The sequence below is a fragment of the Bos mutus genome, chromosome 9, assembly GCF_027580195.1.
Source record: "Bos mutus isolate GX-2022 chromosome 9, NWIPB_WYAK_1.1, whole genome shotgun sequence".
NCBI classification, from domain to species: Eukaryota; Metazoa; Chordata; class Mammalia; order Artiodactyla; family Bovidae; genus Bos; species Bos mutus.
The window spans coordinates 45,355,037-45,375,187 of NC_091625.1; the positions used below are offsets into that span (position 1 = coordinate 45,355,037).

Below are 20,151 nucleotides of genomic sequence, written 5' to 3' on the forward strand. Positions count from 1 at the left end.
ATGTTTGCATTTTCCCCCATTTCTTTTCCTCTCTTTTATTTTTGGTATTAAATTATTTTCAAACTCTTGAGTTGTCTAATGTCGTAATGAAACCATACAGTGTTTTAAATAGAGTATAGCTGTTTTCTTAGTTTAAGATGTATAATTTGGAATAATAAATTTTTGGTCAATGGAAAAGAATTCATTGGTTTTTTTTCTGTCTCATGAGTTAGTTTCACCCTGGGCCTTACATTTTAATACATAAATAAATACATTGGTGTATTTTACATATAGCAGTATTTTCAATTTATCACTCACAGTATATCATAATATAGTAGTGGAGAAAATTTAATAAGTAATGTGGAAGGCCATGGTGACTTAGTTTCACTAAATGTCAGCTTTGAGTTTTTTGTCCCTGTTTTTAGATTTAAGATGAATGGTTTTCTTTAGCATAGGAGCATATAGTTTTTGTATACCCATAAGAGTTACTATTTTTAGCATTCAAAAATGGAGGTGTACTTATGAGTTATTAAACGGAAAATTATATTCTTTTTCTGGACCAGTGTATAAAAAACAAATAGCAACAATACAGATAATTGACAAAACTTTTGCCTCATAATTTGTTGACGCTGATAAGTTTTATGAAACTTCTTATTGAGTTACAGTATACATGAGAAAAGTATAACCTAATCCTAACATGCATCATAAATGTATAGCTTGATGAATTTTCACACTGTGTACACCCATGAAACAATGTTTAGAACATCTGATCAGATTAGAAATCCTAATACCCTAGATCCTTGTCATGTTCCCTCCCAGTCACTTTCCTCTCCTGATTGTAATGATATAGGTTAGGTTACCTGTTTTTGAACTTAATATATATGGAATAGTCACCTAGAATATGTCTGACTTCTTTAGCACTTCTTTGGTTTGTGAGAATCATTTGTATTGTTGCATGCAGTTGTAATGTGTTCATTTGCATTGCTCTATAGTACTTCATTGTGTCAGTCTACTTTTTTTTTTTTTTTTTTTCTGTCCTTTCTACTCTTGGTGAACATTTGTTGGGTACTTTTCAGTTTCAGGCTGTTTAAACTGGTGCTGCTACAAACACTAGTACATGTCTTTAGGAGAACATACATATGCATTCTGTAGATTATATGTCTTGGAGTGGAATTGCTGGGATTTCGGCTATGCATTTATTCCATTAGAGTAGATACTAGCAAGTAGTTTTCCAAAGTAATGTGTCAGTTTACACTCCCACCAACAGGTATGAGAGTTCTGGGTATTCTGTATCCTAGCCAGCTTTTGTTATTTTTCTGTCTTTTTTATTTTTACTATTCTGATGTAGAGTATTGGTATTTCCTTATGATTTTAATTTTCATTTCCCTGATGATCAGTGAGATTGAATGTATTTTATATGTTTATTGGCCATTTGTATACTCTGTTTTAGAAGTGTTAATTGAAGTAATTTGTTTTTCTACTGCATTCTTTGTTTTTTTTTTTTAACACTGATTTGTAGAAGTCTTTGGGAGAAGGAAATGGCAACCCACTCCAGTATTCTTCCCTAGAGAATCCCATGGGTAGAGGAGCTTGGTGGGCTGCTGTCCATGGCGTCGCACAGAGTCGGTCACAACTGAAGTGACTTAGCATGCATGCATGCATTGGAGAAGGAAATGGCAACCCACTCTAGTATTCTTGCCTGGAGAATCCCAGGGAGGGAGGAGCCTGCTGGGCTGCCGTCTACAGGGTCGCACAGAGTCGGACACGACTGAAGGGACTTGGAAGCAGCAGCAGTAGTAGTCTTTATGTAATACCTTACAGGAGTCTTTGTTAGATATATGTATTGTGAATATCTTCTTTTCTGGTGTCTTACAGTTTTTAGATTTAACACAGTTCAGTTTATTACTTGTTCTATCTTTTTTTGTTTTAAATGAATGGAACTTTTGTGTCCTATTTAAGAAATTGTTTCTTATTCCAAGGTCATGAAAGTATTTTCCTTTGTTTCTTTCTGAATATTTAATTCCTTTGTCTTTCGCTTTTGAGTCTGTTACTGATAAGTTTTTAATTGTGGTTCATATATTAGAAGGTAGATCAGGATTCCTAGTCTGTCTTAGACTCTGGCTATACTAAGTGAGCTGATTCAGATGGTGGGATTGTTTGGGAAGAGCACTGTTGTTGGCATGACACTGACTTATGCAGTAATGATTGTTATTATTAAACACTTAGTATTTGCCAGGTACTTCATGTGTATTAACGTTTAAAACCTTCACATCAGACCCCTTCACATCATGTGTTATTCTCATTTTATAGATGAGGAAAACTAGGCCAAAGAAGGTATGGGACATGCCCACATTCACAGAGTATGTGTTACAGCCAGACTGTGAACCATGTTCTCTGACCCATAGCCCAGCCTCTCCATCAGTATTGCCTCTCAGTGGTGTGAGTTATAAATGGGACTTGGATTTGGAACCTTTTTTGTGACTTGTGTGTCTTTCATAGGAAAGGGCTCTGCTACACTGGGATAGGAAACTTTTTTTAAAAAGTTGGCTCAAATATATAAGTTCATTTCATCTAAGTTCATGACATAAACATGTTCATCAGAGTTAAAGATACAGATTAGATTCTAGAGTTTTCATGAAAAGAAAGTATCTAGTAGCATCAGTGTCCTTGCAGTCTCAAGTCAAGAGATGATCATCAGGTTCAAAAATGGTGACAACATTGTTGTGAGTACCATATCTATAGTATTATTACAGTTGAAGGGTTCCTCAAATGTCTGAGGGACTGTCCTGCCATACTGTGCTGCTTATGAGTTTATCCATGGTGGTACCAGGGTATTAACACACTGAGCCATGTGAATGCTAGGTAAGCTAACAGCTGTGAACACTTGCATGACTCAGTTTCTGACTGTTTTGGGGATATATATTTTGTACCCAATTCCAAAAGATCAATTATTTTGTCATATTTTAAAAAATAATAAATTGTTGACTTGGACTAAAATATTTTGCTAAATGTATATGTATTGATATTTTTTATTGTATACTTCCAATTTCATCTTCTTTTAGTCAACTTAATAACTTTTCCCTCCAAGTGTTAAATGAGCTAATAAGGATATTTTGTTCCCATCACAAAATCATAACATATGATGTTCATGAAATACTTCAGATTCCTTGAGAGAATATAGTCTCATTTTTATTCACAATTATTAACAAAGAAAGAATACTCAATATTATTAAAAGCTTATCTTCAGCCTAGAAGGGAAGAGGATTAAACTCATGGATTGTGAGAAATATGTAACAATCATCCATATTCCTTTTTTGGCAGATCTGTATCTAGTGCCAGGGAACAGAATTTCCCTAGATGGTTCAAATAAAGAAACTTTAATGAAGGAGCTTACAGAGGCATGGGTAGGTTAAGAATAAACAAGATATGGTTGAGGCAGCCAGAGAATAGCAACAGGAGAAAGCCTTTATTATCCCTAAAATTGAAGACACGTGGAGGAATTATTGTGAGGAGCCCTGTGAGAGTCTGAATCACCAGGTGGTAGCTATAGTTGAGGAGGCATAGCTACTGAAAAGATGTACTGGAGGAGGGAAGGAACAGAATATACCCTTACCTTCAGACTCCTGCCTGTTTCCCAGTGATGGAACCCAATCTGAGGCCAACAGGCAAGAGAGCGAGTCTGCAGGGATCAGCCACTTGGGGCACAGAATGTGCAAAGGAAGATGGAAAATGTATTTGGGGGTGGTAAATGGAACCTACCAGAATGCCTTCATCAGTTAAAAGTATTTTATAATACTATGGTCAGTTGGTTCAGTTGCTCAGTTGTGTCCAACTCTTTGTGACCCCATGGACTGCAACACGCCAGGCTTCCTTGTCCATTACCAACTCCTGGAGCTTGCTCAAACTCATGTCCATCAAGTCGGTGATGCCATCCAACCATCTTGTCCTCTGTTGTCCCCTTCTCCTCCTGCCTTCAACCTTTCCCAGCATCAGGGTCTTTTTCTAATGGGTCAGTTCTTTGCATCAGGTGGCTAAAGTATCGACCATAGCCAAATACTTAGTAAGGAGGACTAAAAGACACCCTAGACAGGAATTATTAAATTATTTGGTCTTAAGACCCCTTACAAGAAAAGAGTTTATGTTGGTTATAGTAGTTGATACTGTATTTTAAATTTGAACAGAAATATGAAATATTTTATCAGCTCATATAAGAATAGCAATTAATTACATATTAACATAAATAAGATTTAAAAAATTAAATCTAAAGATAAAGAAATTAAATTAATAAATAAAATTATTTATTTTCCAGAATAAAACAAAAATAGTGGGAAAGTATTATTGTTCTATATCTTTCCAAATTTAATGTCTGGCTTCATAGAAGAAACTGGGTTCTCATATCTGTTTCTGCTTATAATCTGTTGTGATATGTTGTTTGACTGAAATATATAGAGAAAATTCAGCCTCAGTTGGAAAAGGGAGAACCTTGCAGACTCCTTGAATAGATCTCAAACACCCAATATTTCTCAGACACCACCTTATATTGACATTTGTTAATCTTTTTCAGAGCATACTCTATACTATATATACCTTATATATTTTTGAGGAGTTGCTGTAGGAGAAGTGACTTTGAACCACATTGTATCTTCTCTGCAATAACAAAATCTGCTGTTCTGGCTTGTCAGTTTTGAGCATAGGCTAGTTATTGCCTTACTTTACTGAGTAAACACATCCAACTGTGAGATATGGTCTGATTCAGAGATGTGGACAAGCTTTTTTCATGTTCTGTTTTCACTTGAGGAATACTGTGGTAAAATACTTTTGCCATTCTTAATTTCATTCTTAGTTATTTGATTGATATTTTGTTTGTTTGATGATCTTCCTGAAAAAATGGATACCAGAAGTCATTAGTAGGAAAATTGCGTTTTTTTTCACCTTATGGGAATTTGACTTTAAAGGATTGGAATTATTTCAGAATAGAGTTCTTCTAAGGCTTAAATCTGTTTTGATTTTTAAAAATAACTTTTTATTATAACTTCTTTTTTCTAGTGATTAGAGTTTCTTGATCTTTTCTTTGCTTAATTCAGATTTATTTAGGTCTCTGTTGTTATTTCTATATTGAGAGTATAGTATCTTTATAAAATTTAACAAATTCATAAAATATATATAAACCAAAGAGAATAATGTTCATAAAATTGTTGCACATATAAACTTGTGGTGTATGTGTTTCTATATAAACATGAAGGATTATCACTTATGTTTTAATTAAATTGTATTAGTGTAGTGACATCTCCACATGTCACAGTATTTGTGATTATCAGTATCAAGGGTTCTCTACCATGTAGTACTTGTTATTGATAACATGCAGACACTGTCACAGAAATAAATCAGTTTTACATGGGATTAGTTTCTAATTAAGACAAATTTGCTATTTAAATGTAATCTCTTTTTTCCCCCAAAGAAGATTAATGAAATATTTTTCTTCTTTCCCAAAGGAGCTACTGCTTTCTGGCATGCCAGAAATTGATGTGAGTGATTGGATAAAAAATACAGAATACACAAGTGGCTATGAAAGAGAAGATCCAGTTATTCAGGTAAAATCTCTCTAGAGCTTAGAATGAACTTAAGTTTTGCCATTTAATCTTGTAAGCTTTTCAGCACTATTGAATGAAAACCTATATTAATTAACAAAGTAAAGTTTTTCCCTAAATTCTTCTCATGGGAATTCCATATGAAAGCTTTGTATGAAACCTTGTTTGATAAATGAGTTTCATAGAATAAAATATGCTTTATGAATATTGCACATTGCTCTGGTACTTAGAAGCCTACAATTGCTCTGAAATGTGAGTTTAGTTTTTTATTGTTGTTTTTAGTGGTTCTGGGAAGTTGTGGAAGATATTACTCCAGAGGAGAGAGTTCTTCTCTTGCAGTTTGTTACTGGCAGGTAAGAAGTGTTTTTATGATAATGTAGAAAGAATTTAATGTATTCCATTTCTAATTGATTAGAGATAAGCAACTCAAAGTGAATTATCACTCTGAATTGTCTGTTTCTCACCTCCTTTTCTATATTTTTAGACATTAAACAAAGGTTTATTTAGGCATTAATGTTAAAATATATAGTAGTACCCAAAATATGTTTATTTAAGGTATAAAAAATTGTTCCTGTCAGAACTGTCAACATATATATTATTTTGTAACTTGGTAGTCTTTTCAATCTGTAAGTCAATAATAGTAGCCAATAGTTGTTGCTGCAACAACACACACACACACACAAAATACATATAATACCCATACACAGCATTTTTTATTCAATTTTTGTCAGATTTTAATGTTTAAAGATTTGTGACCTAAAAACTAATTTGTGATACCATACATTGAAAAGTGTACATTTGGAAACAATTAAACATCATCAGTGTTAGAAAACTAAATGATTTAAATCTCTCTTAACTTATAGTTCTGAAAGATGTAAAAGAAAGGTGTGATTTTCATCCTTGATAACTTAGAATTTCATCTGTATCCTTCTATTTATCAAAATATAGTTCAGTTGTTTCATTATAAATTTGCATGGTTCTTCTAAGAAAATTGGAACATAGAAAACTAAAAGAAATAAGAAAAACCATCACTTGCCATCAATAACCATTATAAATAATTTGATATATTTATTTTTTACCACCTGTTTTAAAAACATAGTATGAATGTATATCTATATTACATATATGTAACTTAAAGTCCATTGTTTTATTTTTTTAATTTTATTTATTTGTCTGCACTGCATTTTGGTTTTGGCATGCAGGCTGTTTGATTTTTGTTGTAGCATGTGGGATCTAGTCCCCCAACCAGGAATCAAACCCAGGCCCCCTGATTGAGAGCACAGAGTCTTTGCTGTTGGACCACCAGTGAAGTTCCCACTGTTTTATTTTTAAAGTAGTTTGTAACCATTGTAGAAACTTTGGAAAATGGAGAATATAGATAAGAGAAAATGAAAATCCCATTAAGTAATTACACTGTTTATAGATAACACTATTAATATTTTGCTGTTTTTTTTAGTTTTTTAAGTATATAGTTAGAAAAATAGTTGGAGTTACAATGTATACCTAATTTTAAAGAATAAATAAAACATGAATTAGTCACAGATTATAGACTAAAAATATGAAACAAAATCTTGTCAGTTTTTTGTTTACTTGGCTTCTCACTGCCAAGAAATACCTAGAGATTTCAGTAATTTAATAAAAAGAGTTTAAAATTATTTTTTATATGTAGGAAGGTTAGACTAAAATTTTATAAAATCATCTCTCATCTCAGTCTCTGAATGTAATCTATTTTGGTTATTCTTCCAGAGTTTTTCTGACATATACAAATTTTTATTTTTTAAAAACATTGTTCCTCTTTTATAACTTTTGAATTTAACAATATATTGTTTAAAATGGATTCATTTATAGATCTAATTTTTTAAATGGCTATCTATTCTTAAATCTCTTGACCTCTCAGCCGTGAAGAGATACCTCACGTCCAAGGTAAGAGAAACCCAAGTAAGACGGTAGGTGCTAAGAGAGGGCATCAGATGGCAGACAGACTAAAATCACAATCACAGAAAACTACCCACTCTGATCACATGGACCACAGCCTTGTCCATCTCAATGTGAGACATGCCATGTGGGGCCACCCAAGACGGGCGGGTCATGGTGAAGAGGTCTGACAGAATGTGGTCCGCTGGAGAAGGGAATGGCAAACTACTTCAATATTCTTGCCTTGAGAACCCCATGAACAGTATGAAAAGGCAAAATGATAGGATACTGAAAGATGAACTCCCCAGGTTGGTAGGTGCCCAATATGCTACTGGAGATCAGTGGAGAAATAACTCCAGAAAGATTGAAGGGATGGAGCCAAAGCAAAAACAACACCCAGCTGTGGATGTGACTGGTGATAGAAGCAAGGTCCAATGCTGTAAAGAGCAATATTGCATAGGAACCTGGAATGTTAGGTCCATGAATCAAGGCAAATTGGAAATGGTCAAACAGGAGATGGAAAGAATGAATGTCGACATTCTAGGAATCAGCAAACTAAAATGGACTGGAATGGGTGAATTTAATTCAGATGGCCATTATATCTACTACTGTGGGCAGGAATCCCTAAGAAGAAATGGAGTAGCCATCGAGTCAACAAAGAGTCCGAAATGCAGTACTTGGATGCAATCTCCGAAATGATAGAATGATCTCTGTTCGTTTTCAAGGCAAACCATTCAGTATCATGGTAATCCAAGTCTATACTTTGATGAGTAACACTGAAGAAGCTGAAGTTGAACGGTTCTATGAAGACCTACAAGACCTTTTAGAACTAACATGGAAAAAAGATGTCCTTTTCATCATAGGGGACTGGAATGCAAAAGCAGGAAGTCAAGAAACACCTGGAGTAACAGGCAGTTTGTCCTTGGAGTACAGAATGAAGCAGGGCAAAGGCAAATAGAGTTTTGCCAAGAGAATGCACTGGTCATAGCAAACACCCTCTTCCAACAACACAAGAGAAGACTCTTCCAACAACACAAGAGAAGACATCACCAGATGGCCAACACCGAAATCAGATTGATTATATTCTTTGCAGCCAAAGATGGAGAAGCTCTATACAGTCAGCAAAAACAAGACCTGGAGCTGACTGTGGCTCTGATCATGAACTCCTTATTGCCAAATTCAGACTTAAAGAAAGTGGGGAAAACCACTGGACCATTCAGGTATGACCTAAATCAAATCCCTTATGATTATACAGTAGAAGTGAGAAATAGATTTAAGGGACTAGATCTGATAGACAGAGTGCCTGATGAACTATGGACGGAGGTTTGTGACATTGTACAGGAAACAGGGATCAAGACCATCCCCAAGAAAAAGAAATGCAAAAAAGCAAAATGGCTATCTGAGGAGGCCTTACAAATAGCTGTAATAAAAAGAGATATGAAAAGCAAAGGAGAAAAGGAAAGATATACCCATTTGAATGCAGAGTTCCAAAGAATAGCAAGGAGAGATAAGAAAGCCTTCCTCAGTGATCAGTGCAAAGAAATAGAGGAAAACAATAGATTGGGAAACACTAGAGATCTCTTCAAGAAAATTAGAGATACCAGGGGAACATTTCATGCAAAGATGGGCTTGATAAAGGATAGAAATGGTATGGACCTAACAGAAGCAGAAGATATTAAGAAGAGGTTGCAAGAATACACAGGTTCAGTTCAGTTGCTCAGTCGTGTCTGACTCTTTGTGACCCCATGAATCACAGCACGCCAGACCTCCCTGTCCATCACCAACTCCCAGAGTTCACTCAGACTCACGTCCATCGAGTCAGTGATGCCATCCAGCCATCTCATCCTCTGAGAACTATACAAAAAAGAGCTTCACGATGCAGATAATAATAATGGTGTGATCACTCATCTAGAGCCAGACATCCTGGAATGTGAAGTCAGGTGGGCCTTAGGAAGCACCACTACAAACAAAGCTAGTGGAGGTGATGGAATTCCAGTTGAGCTATTCCAAATCCTAAAAGATGATGCTGTGAAAGTGCTGCACTCAATATGCCAGCATATTTGGAAAACTCAGCAGTGGCCACAGGACTGGAAAAGGTCAGTTTTCATTCCAATCCCAAAGAAAGGCAATGACAAAGAATACTCAAACTACCACACAAGCAACCTAGACAGCATATTAAAAAGCAGAGATATTACTTTGCCAACACAGTTCCGTATAGTCAAGGCTATGGTTTTTCCAGTAGTCATGTATGGATGTGAGAGTTGGACTGTAAAGAAAGCTGAGCGCCGAAGAATTGATGCTTTTGAACTGTGGTGTTGGAGAAGACTCTTGAGAGTCCCTTGGACTGCAAGAAGATCCTACCAGTCCATCCTAAAGGACATCAATCCTGGATATTCATTGGAAGGACTGATGTTGTAGCGGAAAGTCCAATACTTTAGCCACCTGATGTAAAGGGCTAACTCATTTGAGAAGACCCTTGATGCTGGGAAATATTGAGGGCAGGAGGAGAAAGGGACAAGAGAGGATGAGATGGTTGGATGGAATCACCGACTCAATGGACATGAGTTTGGGTAAACTCCTGGAGCTGGTGATGGTCAGGGAGGCCTGGCTTGATGTGCTTCATGGGGTCACAAAGAGTTGGACAGGACTGAGTGACTAAACTCAACTGAATGGATATTGTCTTTTATTGCTAAATTTTCCTGTTTATGAATAATGCTGAACAAATAAGGAATTTGTATGCTTTTTATACTGGCAGATAAGTTTAATTATTATTTTTTTTAGTTCTTGCCTGGAGAATCCCAGGGACAGCGGATGGGCTGCCATCTGTGGGGTCGCACAGATTTGGACATGACTGAAGCGACTTAGCAGCAGCAGCAGCAGCAGTTTGATTATTTATAAATGTAGGATAAATAGGATAAGCATATAAGGAAAATTCTTAAAAGGGAAAATTTTGCATGCAAATTATATACATTTTTATAACTTTGAGACATTGCTCACTTAAACTTCAGAAAGATACCATTATTGACATCAGTAGGGAATGAGAGGCCCTGTTTCTTTCATTCTGTCAATGTAAGATATAATCATTTTTATTTCCATGGTTTCTTATGTGTTTACTTTGTGTTGGAATAGATTTCCTGTCTTTATTTTTGTACATTATTCTGCTGCTGCTGCTGCTAAGTCACATCAGTCGTGTCCGACTCTGTGCGACCCCATAGACGGCAGCCCACCAGGCTCCTCCGTCCATGGGATTTTCCAGGCAAGAGTACTGGAGTGGGGTGCCATTGCCTTCTCCGGTACATTATTTTACCATCATTTAAAAAATTTTGTTTTTTAATGTCCCTAGATATTACAGATAGGGACATTTATAACTCTGCAAATATTTTTCCCAGGTTATCATTTGCCTTTTAATGTTATTAAGTTAGACATGTAGATTTCCATATAGATTATAAATTTAATTTATAAAAATTCTATAATGAAGATTCTAAATTAGGTTTGCAAGTTGATTATTGCTTTCCTATAGTTTTGTTTTTTTTTAAAATATATTCTTCCCTACTCCCAAGATTTTGTATACTTATATGTTTTTCTACATTTTGGGGTAACATTTTTGTTTCTGTTTTTACATACCAGTTTTTAAGCCATCTGGACTTTATTTTGGTTTATGTTATAAGCCAGGGCTCTTTAATTTTTTCCTAAGTGGTTTATATTTAAACACAGTTTAATAAATTGCTATATTTTCCTTCATGATTTGGTGGGTATGAGCCTTTAAAATGCAGGAAATAATTATTCAAGTTCTTTAGTACTAAAATTGTTAGTTTGCTACTTTTATAGAATAAAAACTAGTTGGATTAGTGATACACAATATGTCTCCTGGTTCTATAGTCATAGTTAGCAATGCTGAAAAGAACTGCACGGTTTGCTATTTAACCGATAGAGAAGAATAGTGGCAAATCCATTTAAACTGAGGTGAAGGATTTGGGTAAAGAGTAGAAGCCAAGGAGGCTGAGGGGAAACTACATGGACCTAAGCTTTACCTTCAAGTTGAAAAGTCCACTTTTCAGCACTTGGTCAAAATGGAGTCCTTGCTTTGAATTTAAAGAGTAAATCTTAAGTTTTTTTTAAACCGTAACTTTCCTTTTACACTAGACCCAGTTATCAATAGGTATAGTGTTTACCCTTCTAGACCAAAACTATGTACTTTGCTTTTTTGCACTTCCTGGAAAATTCTGTTTATCCTTTATATTTAGATTGTAAAATGTCTTCCTCCATATCCATTATTAATCTAGAACAATCTTACTAAAGCGTTGTAGGAGACTAGAGTTGTGTTCTAGTTGTAGGAGCAAGAATCTGTATTATCATCAGTAACTTTAAAGTATTTTTATGGTGGTGACAGTATTTTGTTTATCTACAAGACAGTCTTAAATTTCTAACTTTTGTTTTATTATCTGTTAGTAATGAATCTCAGACTATATGACTACTTTGTATAAAATAGAAATATGTCATTTTTATTAACTGTAATTTTACATTGTATAATTCAGGTGTCATAATACTCAACCAAAGACAATTTCATTCATTTTTCTCATATATGCTTAAGCTTGATGAGCCATAATCTTAGCTTAAGATCCACTGGTTATTCAGGTAGGGGGCCCAGTCATTGTTTATAATTGAAAAGAGGAGTAAGATTTCAGGTATTGTTTGTGAATATCAGTTTACAGAATATTTTCAGTTTAGATATTAAAATTGGAGGCTCAACTAATTTTTCAAAATTTATTTATATGAATTGTGATATTGAAATTCTGTGATATAATTTGTGTAAGAATCTGTGTCAAGGCTCATTTTCTCACCTGTCCTGATGAAGTTGTATATTTGTATTTAAAATCTGCCTCTAATATCTTTCATCCCTTTTTATTTTTGGTCACCTTTGTTAATTTTGTAGGCAAAGGTTAATATGCGTAGATAAACTAATCTTGAATTTTATTTCACTTTATAGACATATATGTTCAGGTCTTTAGATATTCTCTTGCCCTAAGTAGGAATTCCTTATATGTTAGGGTTTTGTTAGGAAGATTCAGGCATCCTTTTAGCATTCACTTGAATTTCTAAGGTAAGTTTAGGCATTTCATCAATAAAGTTTTTAATAGTAACCAAACTACTTCCTAGGAGAAGGCAATGGCAACCCACTCCAGTGTTCTTGCCTGGAGAATCCCAGGGATGGCGGAGCCTGGTGGGCTGCCGTCTGTGGGATCGCACAGAGTCGGACACGACTGAAGCAACTTAACAACAACAAAACTACTTCCTAGCTAGAAAAGAAAACTGCTAGTTTTAGAGATCTATTTCTATTGGATTGTTTTTTTTCTCTGTGAATATGTGCATATCATCTGTGATATAAATATTAATAGAAAATCTTGGTGCTTTATTCGACAGTTTTTTTAGTGTGTGTGGTAAGACGTATATAACATTTAACATTTCAATCATTTTTAAATGTACAGTTCTGTGTACATTCACATTGTCATACAGCCATCACTTCCATTCATCTCCTGAGCTTTTTTATTTTCCTCAGTTGAAATTGTACCCATTAAACACTAACTTTCCATTTCCCATACCCCCAGTCTCTGGCAACCACCATTCTACTTTCTGTCTAAATGAGTTTGATTACTTTAGGTCCATTGCAGGTAGAATCATATGGTGCCTTTTTGTGACAGGCTTATTTCACTTAGCATAATGTCCTCAAGATTCATCCATAGTATAGCATATTTCAGAACTCCCTTCCTTTTTAAGGATGAATAGTATTCTGTTGTATGTGTTTACCACATTGTACTTATCCTTCCATCCGTGGATGGTTACTTATGTTGCATCCACAATTTGGCTATTGTGAGTAATGCTGTTATGAACATGGCATGTACAAATATCTCTGAGTCTCTACTTTCTGTTCTATTGGACATATACTATAACTCTATGATTAATTTTTTGAGAAACTGTCATAATGTTTTCCATACTTGGCTGCACCATTTTATATTACCTTCAGCAGTTGCATAAGGGTTTCAATTTCTGCATGACCTTTCCAAAACTGTATTTTTTCTGATGCCTTTTTAAAAAAAATAACTGTCATCTTAATATCTTTGAGGTAGTTATCTCAGTGTAGGTTATTTTTTTAACATTTAAAAAAAATTACGTATTTTGGCTGTGCTGGGTCTTTATTGCTGCACAGGCTTTTCTCTGGTTGCAGGGATCAGGAGTTACTTGCTAGTTGTGGTGTGCAGGCTTCTCATTGCCGTGGCCTCTCTTGTTGTGGAGCACGAGGTCTCAGGCGTGCAGGCTTCAGCAGTTGTGGTGCCTGTGCTCAGCAATTGTAGGTCACAGGCTCTAGAGGACAGACTCAGTAATTGTAGCACATAGTCTTAGTTTAAGCTCCTCAGCATGTGGGATCTTCCTGGACCAGGGATCGAACCAATTGGAAGGTGGACTCTTTACCATTGAACCACCAGGGAAGCCCTCAGCCCTCACTGTGGTTTTGATTTGCATTTCCCTAATGACTTCCCTAATGCACTTCCCTAATCAAGTGATTTTGATTGAACATCTTTTGAATGCTTATAAGCCATTTGTGTATTTTCTTTGGAAAAATGTCTGTTTGAACCCTGTCCCTATTTTTTAAATTAGATTTTTGTTGTTAAGTTGTAGGAACTCTATATATTGGGTTGGGCAAAAAGTTCATTTGGGTTTTCCCGTAAGATGTTGCAGAAGAAACTGAACGTACGTTTTGGCCAATGCGGTATTTTCTCAATATTGATTCCTTGTCATATTTATGATTTAAAAATATTTTCTCCTATGGCTCACATTTTCATTCAGTTCATGGTATCCTTTGGCACCCAAGTTTTAATCTTATGTCCAATTTATCTATTTTTCTTTTGTTGCCTGTGTTTTTGGTATCCTAGAAATCATTACCAAACCCAGTGTCATAAAGCTTTTCCCCTGGATTTTCTTCTAAGAATTTTATAGGTTTACCTCTTCATTTAGTTCTCTGATTCACTTTGAATTAACTGTATACGGTGTTAGGTAAAGGTCTAACTTCATTTTTTTGTAGTGAATATTCAGTTTTCTCAGCACAGTTTGTTGAAAGGACTGTCCTTTTTCTGTTGAATGTTCTTAACACTCCTGTCAAAAAATCATTTGGCTGTATATTTGAGGGTTTATTTTGAGGTTCTTCATTCTATTTCTATCTGTCTTTATGTCGGTACACACTGTTTTGGTTACTGTAGTTTTATAGTTTAAATTTCAAAATTAGAAACTGTGAGACTTCTGACTTTGTTCACCTTTCTGTAGTCTCACTATATTCAGTTCAGTTCAGTCACTCAGTCATGTCCGATTCTTTGTGACCCCATAGACTGCAGCACACCAGGCTTCCCTGTGCATCAACAACTCCAGGAGCTTACTGCAACCCATGTCCACAGAGTCGGTGATGCCATTCAACTATCTCATCCACTCTTGTCCCCTTCTCCTCCCTCTTTCCCAGCATCAGGATCTTTTCAAATGAGTCAGCTTTTCACATCAGGTGGCCAAAGTATTGGAGCTTCAGCTCCAGCATCAGTTCTTCCAGTGAATATTCAGGACTGATTTCCTTTAGGATGGACTGGTTGGATCTCCTTGCAGTCCAAGGGACTCTCAAGAGTCTTCTCCAACACCACAGTTCAAAAGCATCAATTCTTCTGTGCTCAGCTTTCTTTATAGTCCAACTCTCATATCCATACATGACTCCTGGAAAACCATAGCTTTGACTAGCCAGACCTTTGTTGGCCAAGTAATGTCTCTGCTTTTTAATATGCTGTCTAGGTTGGTCAAAACTTTCCTTCAAAGGAGTAAGCCTCTTTTAATTTCATGGCTGCGTGCACCATCTGCACTGATTTTGGAGCCCAAGAAAATAAAGTCTGACACTGTTTCCCCATCTGTTTCCCATGAAGTGATGGGACCAGATGCCATGATCTTAGTTTTCTGAATGTTGAGCTTTAAGCCAACTTTTTCACTCTCCACTTTCACTTTCATCAAGAGGCTCTTTAGTTCTTCTTCACTTTCTGCCATAAGAGTGGTGTCATCTGCATATCTGAGGTTATTGATATTTCTCCTGGCAATCTTGATTCCAGCTTGTGCTTCATCCAGCCCAGCATTTCTCATGATGTACTCTGCATATAAGTTAAATAAGCAGGGTGACGGTATACAGCCTTGAAATACTCCTTTCCTGATTTGGAACCAGTCTGTTGTTCCATGTCCAGTTCTAACTGTTGCTTCTTGACCTGCATACAGGTTTCTCAAGAGGCAGGTCAGGTGGTCTGGTATTCCCACCTCTTTCAGAATTTTCCACAGTTTGTTGTGATCCACACAGTCAAAGGCTTTGGCATAGTCAATAAAGCAGAAGTAGATGTTTTTCTGGAACTCTCTTGCTTTTTCAATGATCCAACGGATGTTGGCAATTTGATCTCTGGTTCCTCTGCCTTTTCTAAAACCAGCTTGAACATATGGAACTTCATAATTCACATATTGTTGAAGCCTGGCTTGGAGAATTTTGAGCATTACTTTGCTAATGTATGAGATAAGTGTAATTTTGTGGTAGGTTGAGCATTCTTTGGCATTGTCTTTCTTTGGGATTGGAATGAAAACTGAGCTTTTCCAGTCCTGTGGCCACTGCTGAGTTTTCCAAATTTGCTGGCATATTGAGTGCAGCACTTTCACAGCATCATCTTTTAGGATTTGAAACAGTTCAACTGGAATTCCATCCCCTCCACTAGTTTTGTCTGTAGTAATGCTTCCTAAGGCCCACTTGATTTCGCATTCCACGACATCCAAGTAAGTGATCACACCATCCTGGTTATCTGGGTCATGAAGATCTTTTTATGTGTAGTTCTCCTGTGTATTCTTGCCACCTCGTCTTAATATCTTCTGCTTCTGTTAGGTCCATACCATTTCTGTCCTTTATCGAGCCCATCTTTGCATGAAATGTTCCCTTGGTATCTCTAATTTTCTTGAAGAGATCTCTAGTGTTTCCCAATCTATTGTTTTCCTCTATTTCTTTGCACTGATCACTGAGGAAGGCTTTCTTATCTCTCCTTGCTATTCTTTGGAACTCTGTATTCAAATGCATTTTCATTATGTCAGGTAACATTTAAAAAAATGCATCCAATGTAAATCTCTGGAAAGATAAGTGTAAAGAATTTTCTAGTTTCCCACTGTGTAAAAGAATACAAAACAAAAACCTTTGAGCCTAGATATTTTTCACAGACAGGGAAATCATTTTGGATTACACATAAAAGCCTCTGTTGCTTGAATTAATCAAGTAAACCATTTATTTATTCAGCAAATATTTAATGAATGTCTGCTAGATATATTCATTTTTATAATTCAAATTATATCTATTTCAAAGATTTTTCTTACATGGGTACAACTTACTAGATATGAACTCTTAGTTCCAGGGTCCCACATGGTGGATTTGCTAATATCATGGGTGGAAGTGGATTGCAAAACTTCACAATTGCTGCTGTGCCATATACTCCAAATCTTCTACCTACTTCAAGCACATGGTATGTTAAATTGGTTTATTTAAATGCACTGTGAATTTCTGATTAGTTTTAAATGATCAAAGGTCTGACTGCTTATTGCTTCATTGAGAGGAAAATCTCAGCAGTGATCTCTGTTCATTTTGTAATCACTGATAAATAAAGAACTATATAGTAATAGTTTCTTGCCTTCCGCTTTGTAGGTAGGAAAATGTTTGAGTAAACTACCTACTTATATTCTGTGTGTGCATGAGTGCTAAGTTGCTTCAGTTGTGTCTGACTCTTTGCGACCATTATGAACTGTAGCCTGCCAGGCTTCTTTGTCCATAGGATTTTCCAGGCAAGAATACTGGAGTCAGTTGGCTTGCTCTCCTCCAGGGGATCTTCCCAACCCAGGGACCAAACCCATGTCTCTTATGTCGCCTGCATTGGCAGGTGGGTTCTTTACCACTCGCGTGACCTGGGAAGCCCCACCTATACTCTAATTGAATACATATAGTTCAAATATCACTAAAGTTACACTGTCATAAGTATCACTGAGTTACACTATCATTTCAAACTTAATTGCCCTATTGCTTATTTATTTTAGACTGGAGGGAACTTATTTTGGTCTGGTAATTTGCATACTAAAGGAAACTGCAGTGCAGCAGGGTTTGGTGTTTTTTTTTTTTTTTTCCTTTTTAAATACTACTTCAGGGTTTTCCAATTTGAATGCAAATTTGAGAGGGTGGTTTTATGTTAATTTTGAGTAGTGTTTTCACTTCTAGACAAAACAATAAAATATTTCAGAGCTTTCCTATTTAATAGTGGTATATTTTTCTTTTAAAGCATCAACATGCTCAAGTTACCTGAATACCCAAGCAAAGAAATACTCAAGGACAGGCTTCTTGTGGCACTACATTGTGGCAGCTATGGTTACACAATGGCATAATGAAGTCTGGAAAATTCTTCTGACTGCTGATGAGCAATTCAGAGTGGCAGAAGTAATTTAGGAAACTGTCAACAGAAAAGCAGCCCAAATGCAGCCCATAGGCGGGGCTGATGTTTAAAATTCATAAAGGATCAGGTTTTCTTTTTTTCTCTCTCACTTTCCCTTTTATATTTTCTCAGTTTGTGATACAATTAGAAAATATAAAATCACAGTAGTCTTCATTTCAAAAATGGTAATTGAAAATAATAGAAACTGTCCTTTTTCACATTTCTTTAATCTTATCCAAGAGTGTGTTAAGGCAGCATCCTATTCTACATTCCACATCTCCTATGTAACTATGTTAAAAAGGTGTTGTCGCTTTATTTTTCTATATAATAAATTGTATTAGGATATCCGGCCTGGTATGTCCTATTGCATGTAAAGTGCTGTTTATATTTTGGAAAACTACTGTATAGAATGGGTTAATTTACATTGTATATAAAGCCACAAATATGTATTTTCCCATACTGAATCTATATTGCAATGATGTTTTTTAGCTTTTCAGTATTTTAATATGTAAAGTTTAGACTGATGTGATAATAAACAACTGATGATATGACATCTGATTTATATATTAAAGCTTTTTCTGTATTGTATGAATTACTGTCTCAAAGTTATTCTTATGTTTTGTTTTAATTATATTTAGATAAAATTAAAATATGATATTTTACCATGTTTCTTTTCATTACTGTGGTTTTATCTGTGAACTCTAATGTCACATTTGAAAACATAATCCAGTGTGCAGATTACAATTTAAGTATGTAATTTTTCCTTAAATTTGCTTTTTATGATTAAAATGTTGAATTCAAGTGATATATACCTAATATAGAGCATTGGATTTTTAAATTTTAGGGTGGGCTAATCAGTTTTCTTTTGAAAAGACACATTTGAATAGTTACAGCATACCTTTTAGGGGGGAAGCAGGCACACTCCGACATTCAAAAATATTAATGGAGGAATTTGTAATGTTTGGGGGCAGGAGGAGAAGGGGATGACAGAGGATGAGATGGCTGGATGGCATCACTGACTCGATGGACGTGAGTTTGAGTGGACTCTGGGAGTTGGTGATGGACAGGGAGGCCTGGCGTGCTGCGATTCATGGGGTCGCAAAAAGTCGGACACGACTCAGCGACTGAACTGAACCGAACTGATGGCCTTGCCTCTGGAAACTAAAAATAGACTATCCGGTGGCATCATTATTGGTAAAATGACTCTTATATGCATATTTTCTCATATATATGCAAATACAGCAGCTACTGTAGTTGTCAGTGACAAATATAGACAATGTATATATCAATATAGACAAAATGTATATACGTGTATATAGGCTTATATGTTGAAAGCTTTGCTTTGCTAAGTTATAAAACTTACTTAATACTTGTTTTTGGTCCTCTTCCATTACTGTTGGTTTTTTTAATGTTAAGAAAACATCTTTCAACAGATTACATTAGAAACAAGGCAATTTCTTAAAATTACTAGTAGCTCTAAAATTAGGATTCAGATGCTTTTAATGAAGCTAGTAGTTTTTAAAACGGGTTTTGAAAATTTTGTACAAGAGGTCATTGCCTTCTAACTTCAAATAGGTTATTTAATATTATGTTGCTTACAATTTTAGTATTTATAAGCATTTATTTCTGTTTTTAATAGTCATACATTGGCTTTGTCAGGCTGGTCCTTTTTCAGGTATTTATGGAGAGGAGATAATAGAACATTTAAAATCTCATGGTTTTATATCCATGAATTTGAATATTTTTATCTATAGCTAGCAATTTTAGGGTTTGTTCTTTAACATTATCTTTAGTTTCTAAACTTTAAGAATTTAGTTAATACAAAAAGATTTTATATGGATTAAAATTCCTATTTAAACTAGAGGCAGCAGGTCTCTATTCTGTTCCCACAGTTTCTTCTGTAAGTAGATGAATATGTTGAATGCAAGTATAAAAAAGTGATTAGAGATTTTCTTCCCCTTTGGGTAAAAGATTACACTAATAGGAAAATAACTCTTACAACATGTGGGAGTTTCATATGAGGAAGAAAACAGAGAAATACAGCATTTTACAGAAATGAAGCTAGAAGGCAAAGGAGCATATTGTAGGAAACTGACTAATGAAAATATCTGGGTAAGAGTGATATTATTGATATTATAATCATTATATCTATA

General features: G+C 35.4%; 1 protein-coding gene across 7 annotated transcripts in view; it reads left to right on the forward strand.

Moving 5' to 3' along the window:
* The window catches only part of HACE1 (HECT domain and ankyrin repeat containing E3 ubiquitin protein ligase 1), a 118,515-nt gene extending 99,850 nt beyond the window's left edge, over positions 1-18,665 (forward strand). For 6 of the 7 annotated variants that reach the window (XM_070376543.1, XM_070376544.1, XM_070376549.1 and 3 more), the window contains 4 exons: positions 5,472-5,570; positions 5,850-5,920; positions 16,931-17,044; positions 17,849-18,665. In XM_070376543.1, coding sequence (XP_070232644.1) covers positions 5,472-5,570; positions 5,850-5,920; positions 16,931-17,044; positions 17,849-17,951 — 387 coding nt within the window. In that variant the 3' untranslated portion in view covers positions 17,952-18,665. The remainder of the gene's footprint in view (positions 1-5,471; positions 5,571-5,849; positions 5,921-16,930; positions 17,045-17,848) is intronic. The other variant, XM_070376547.1, reaches the window with a different exon arrangement.
* The last annotated feature ends 1,486 nt before the right edge of the window (positions 18,666-20,151 follow it).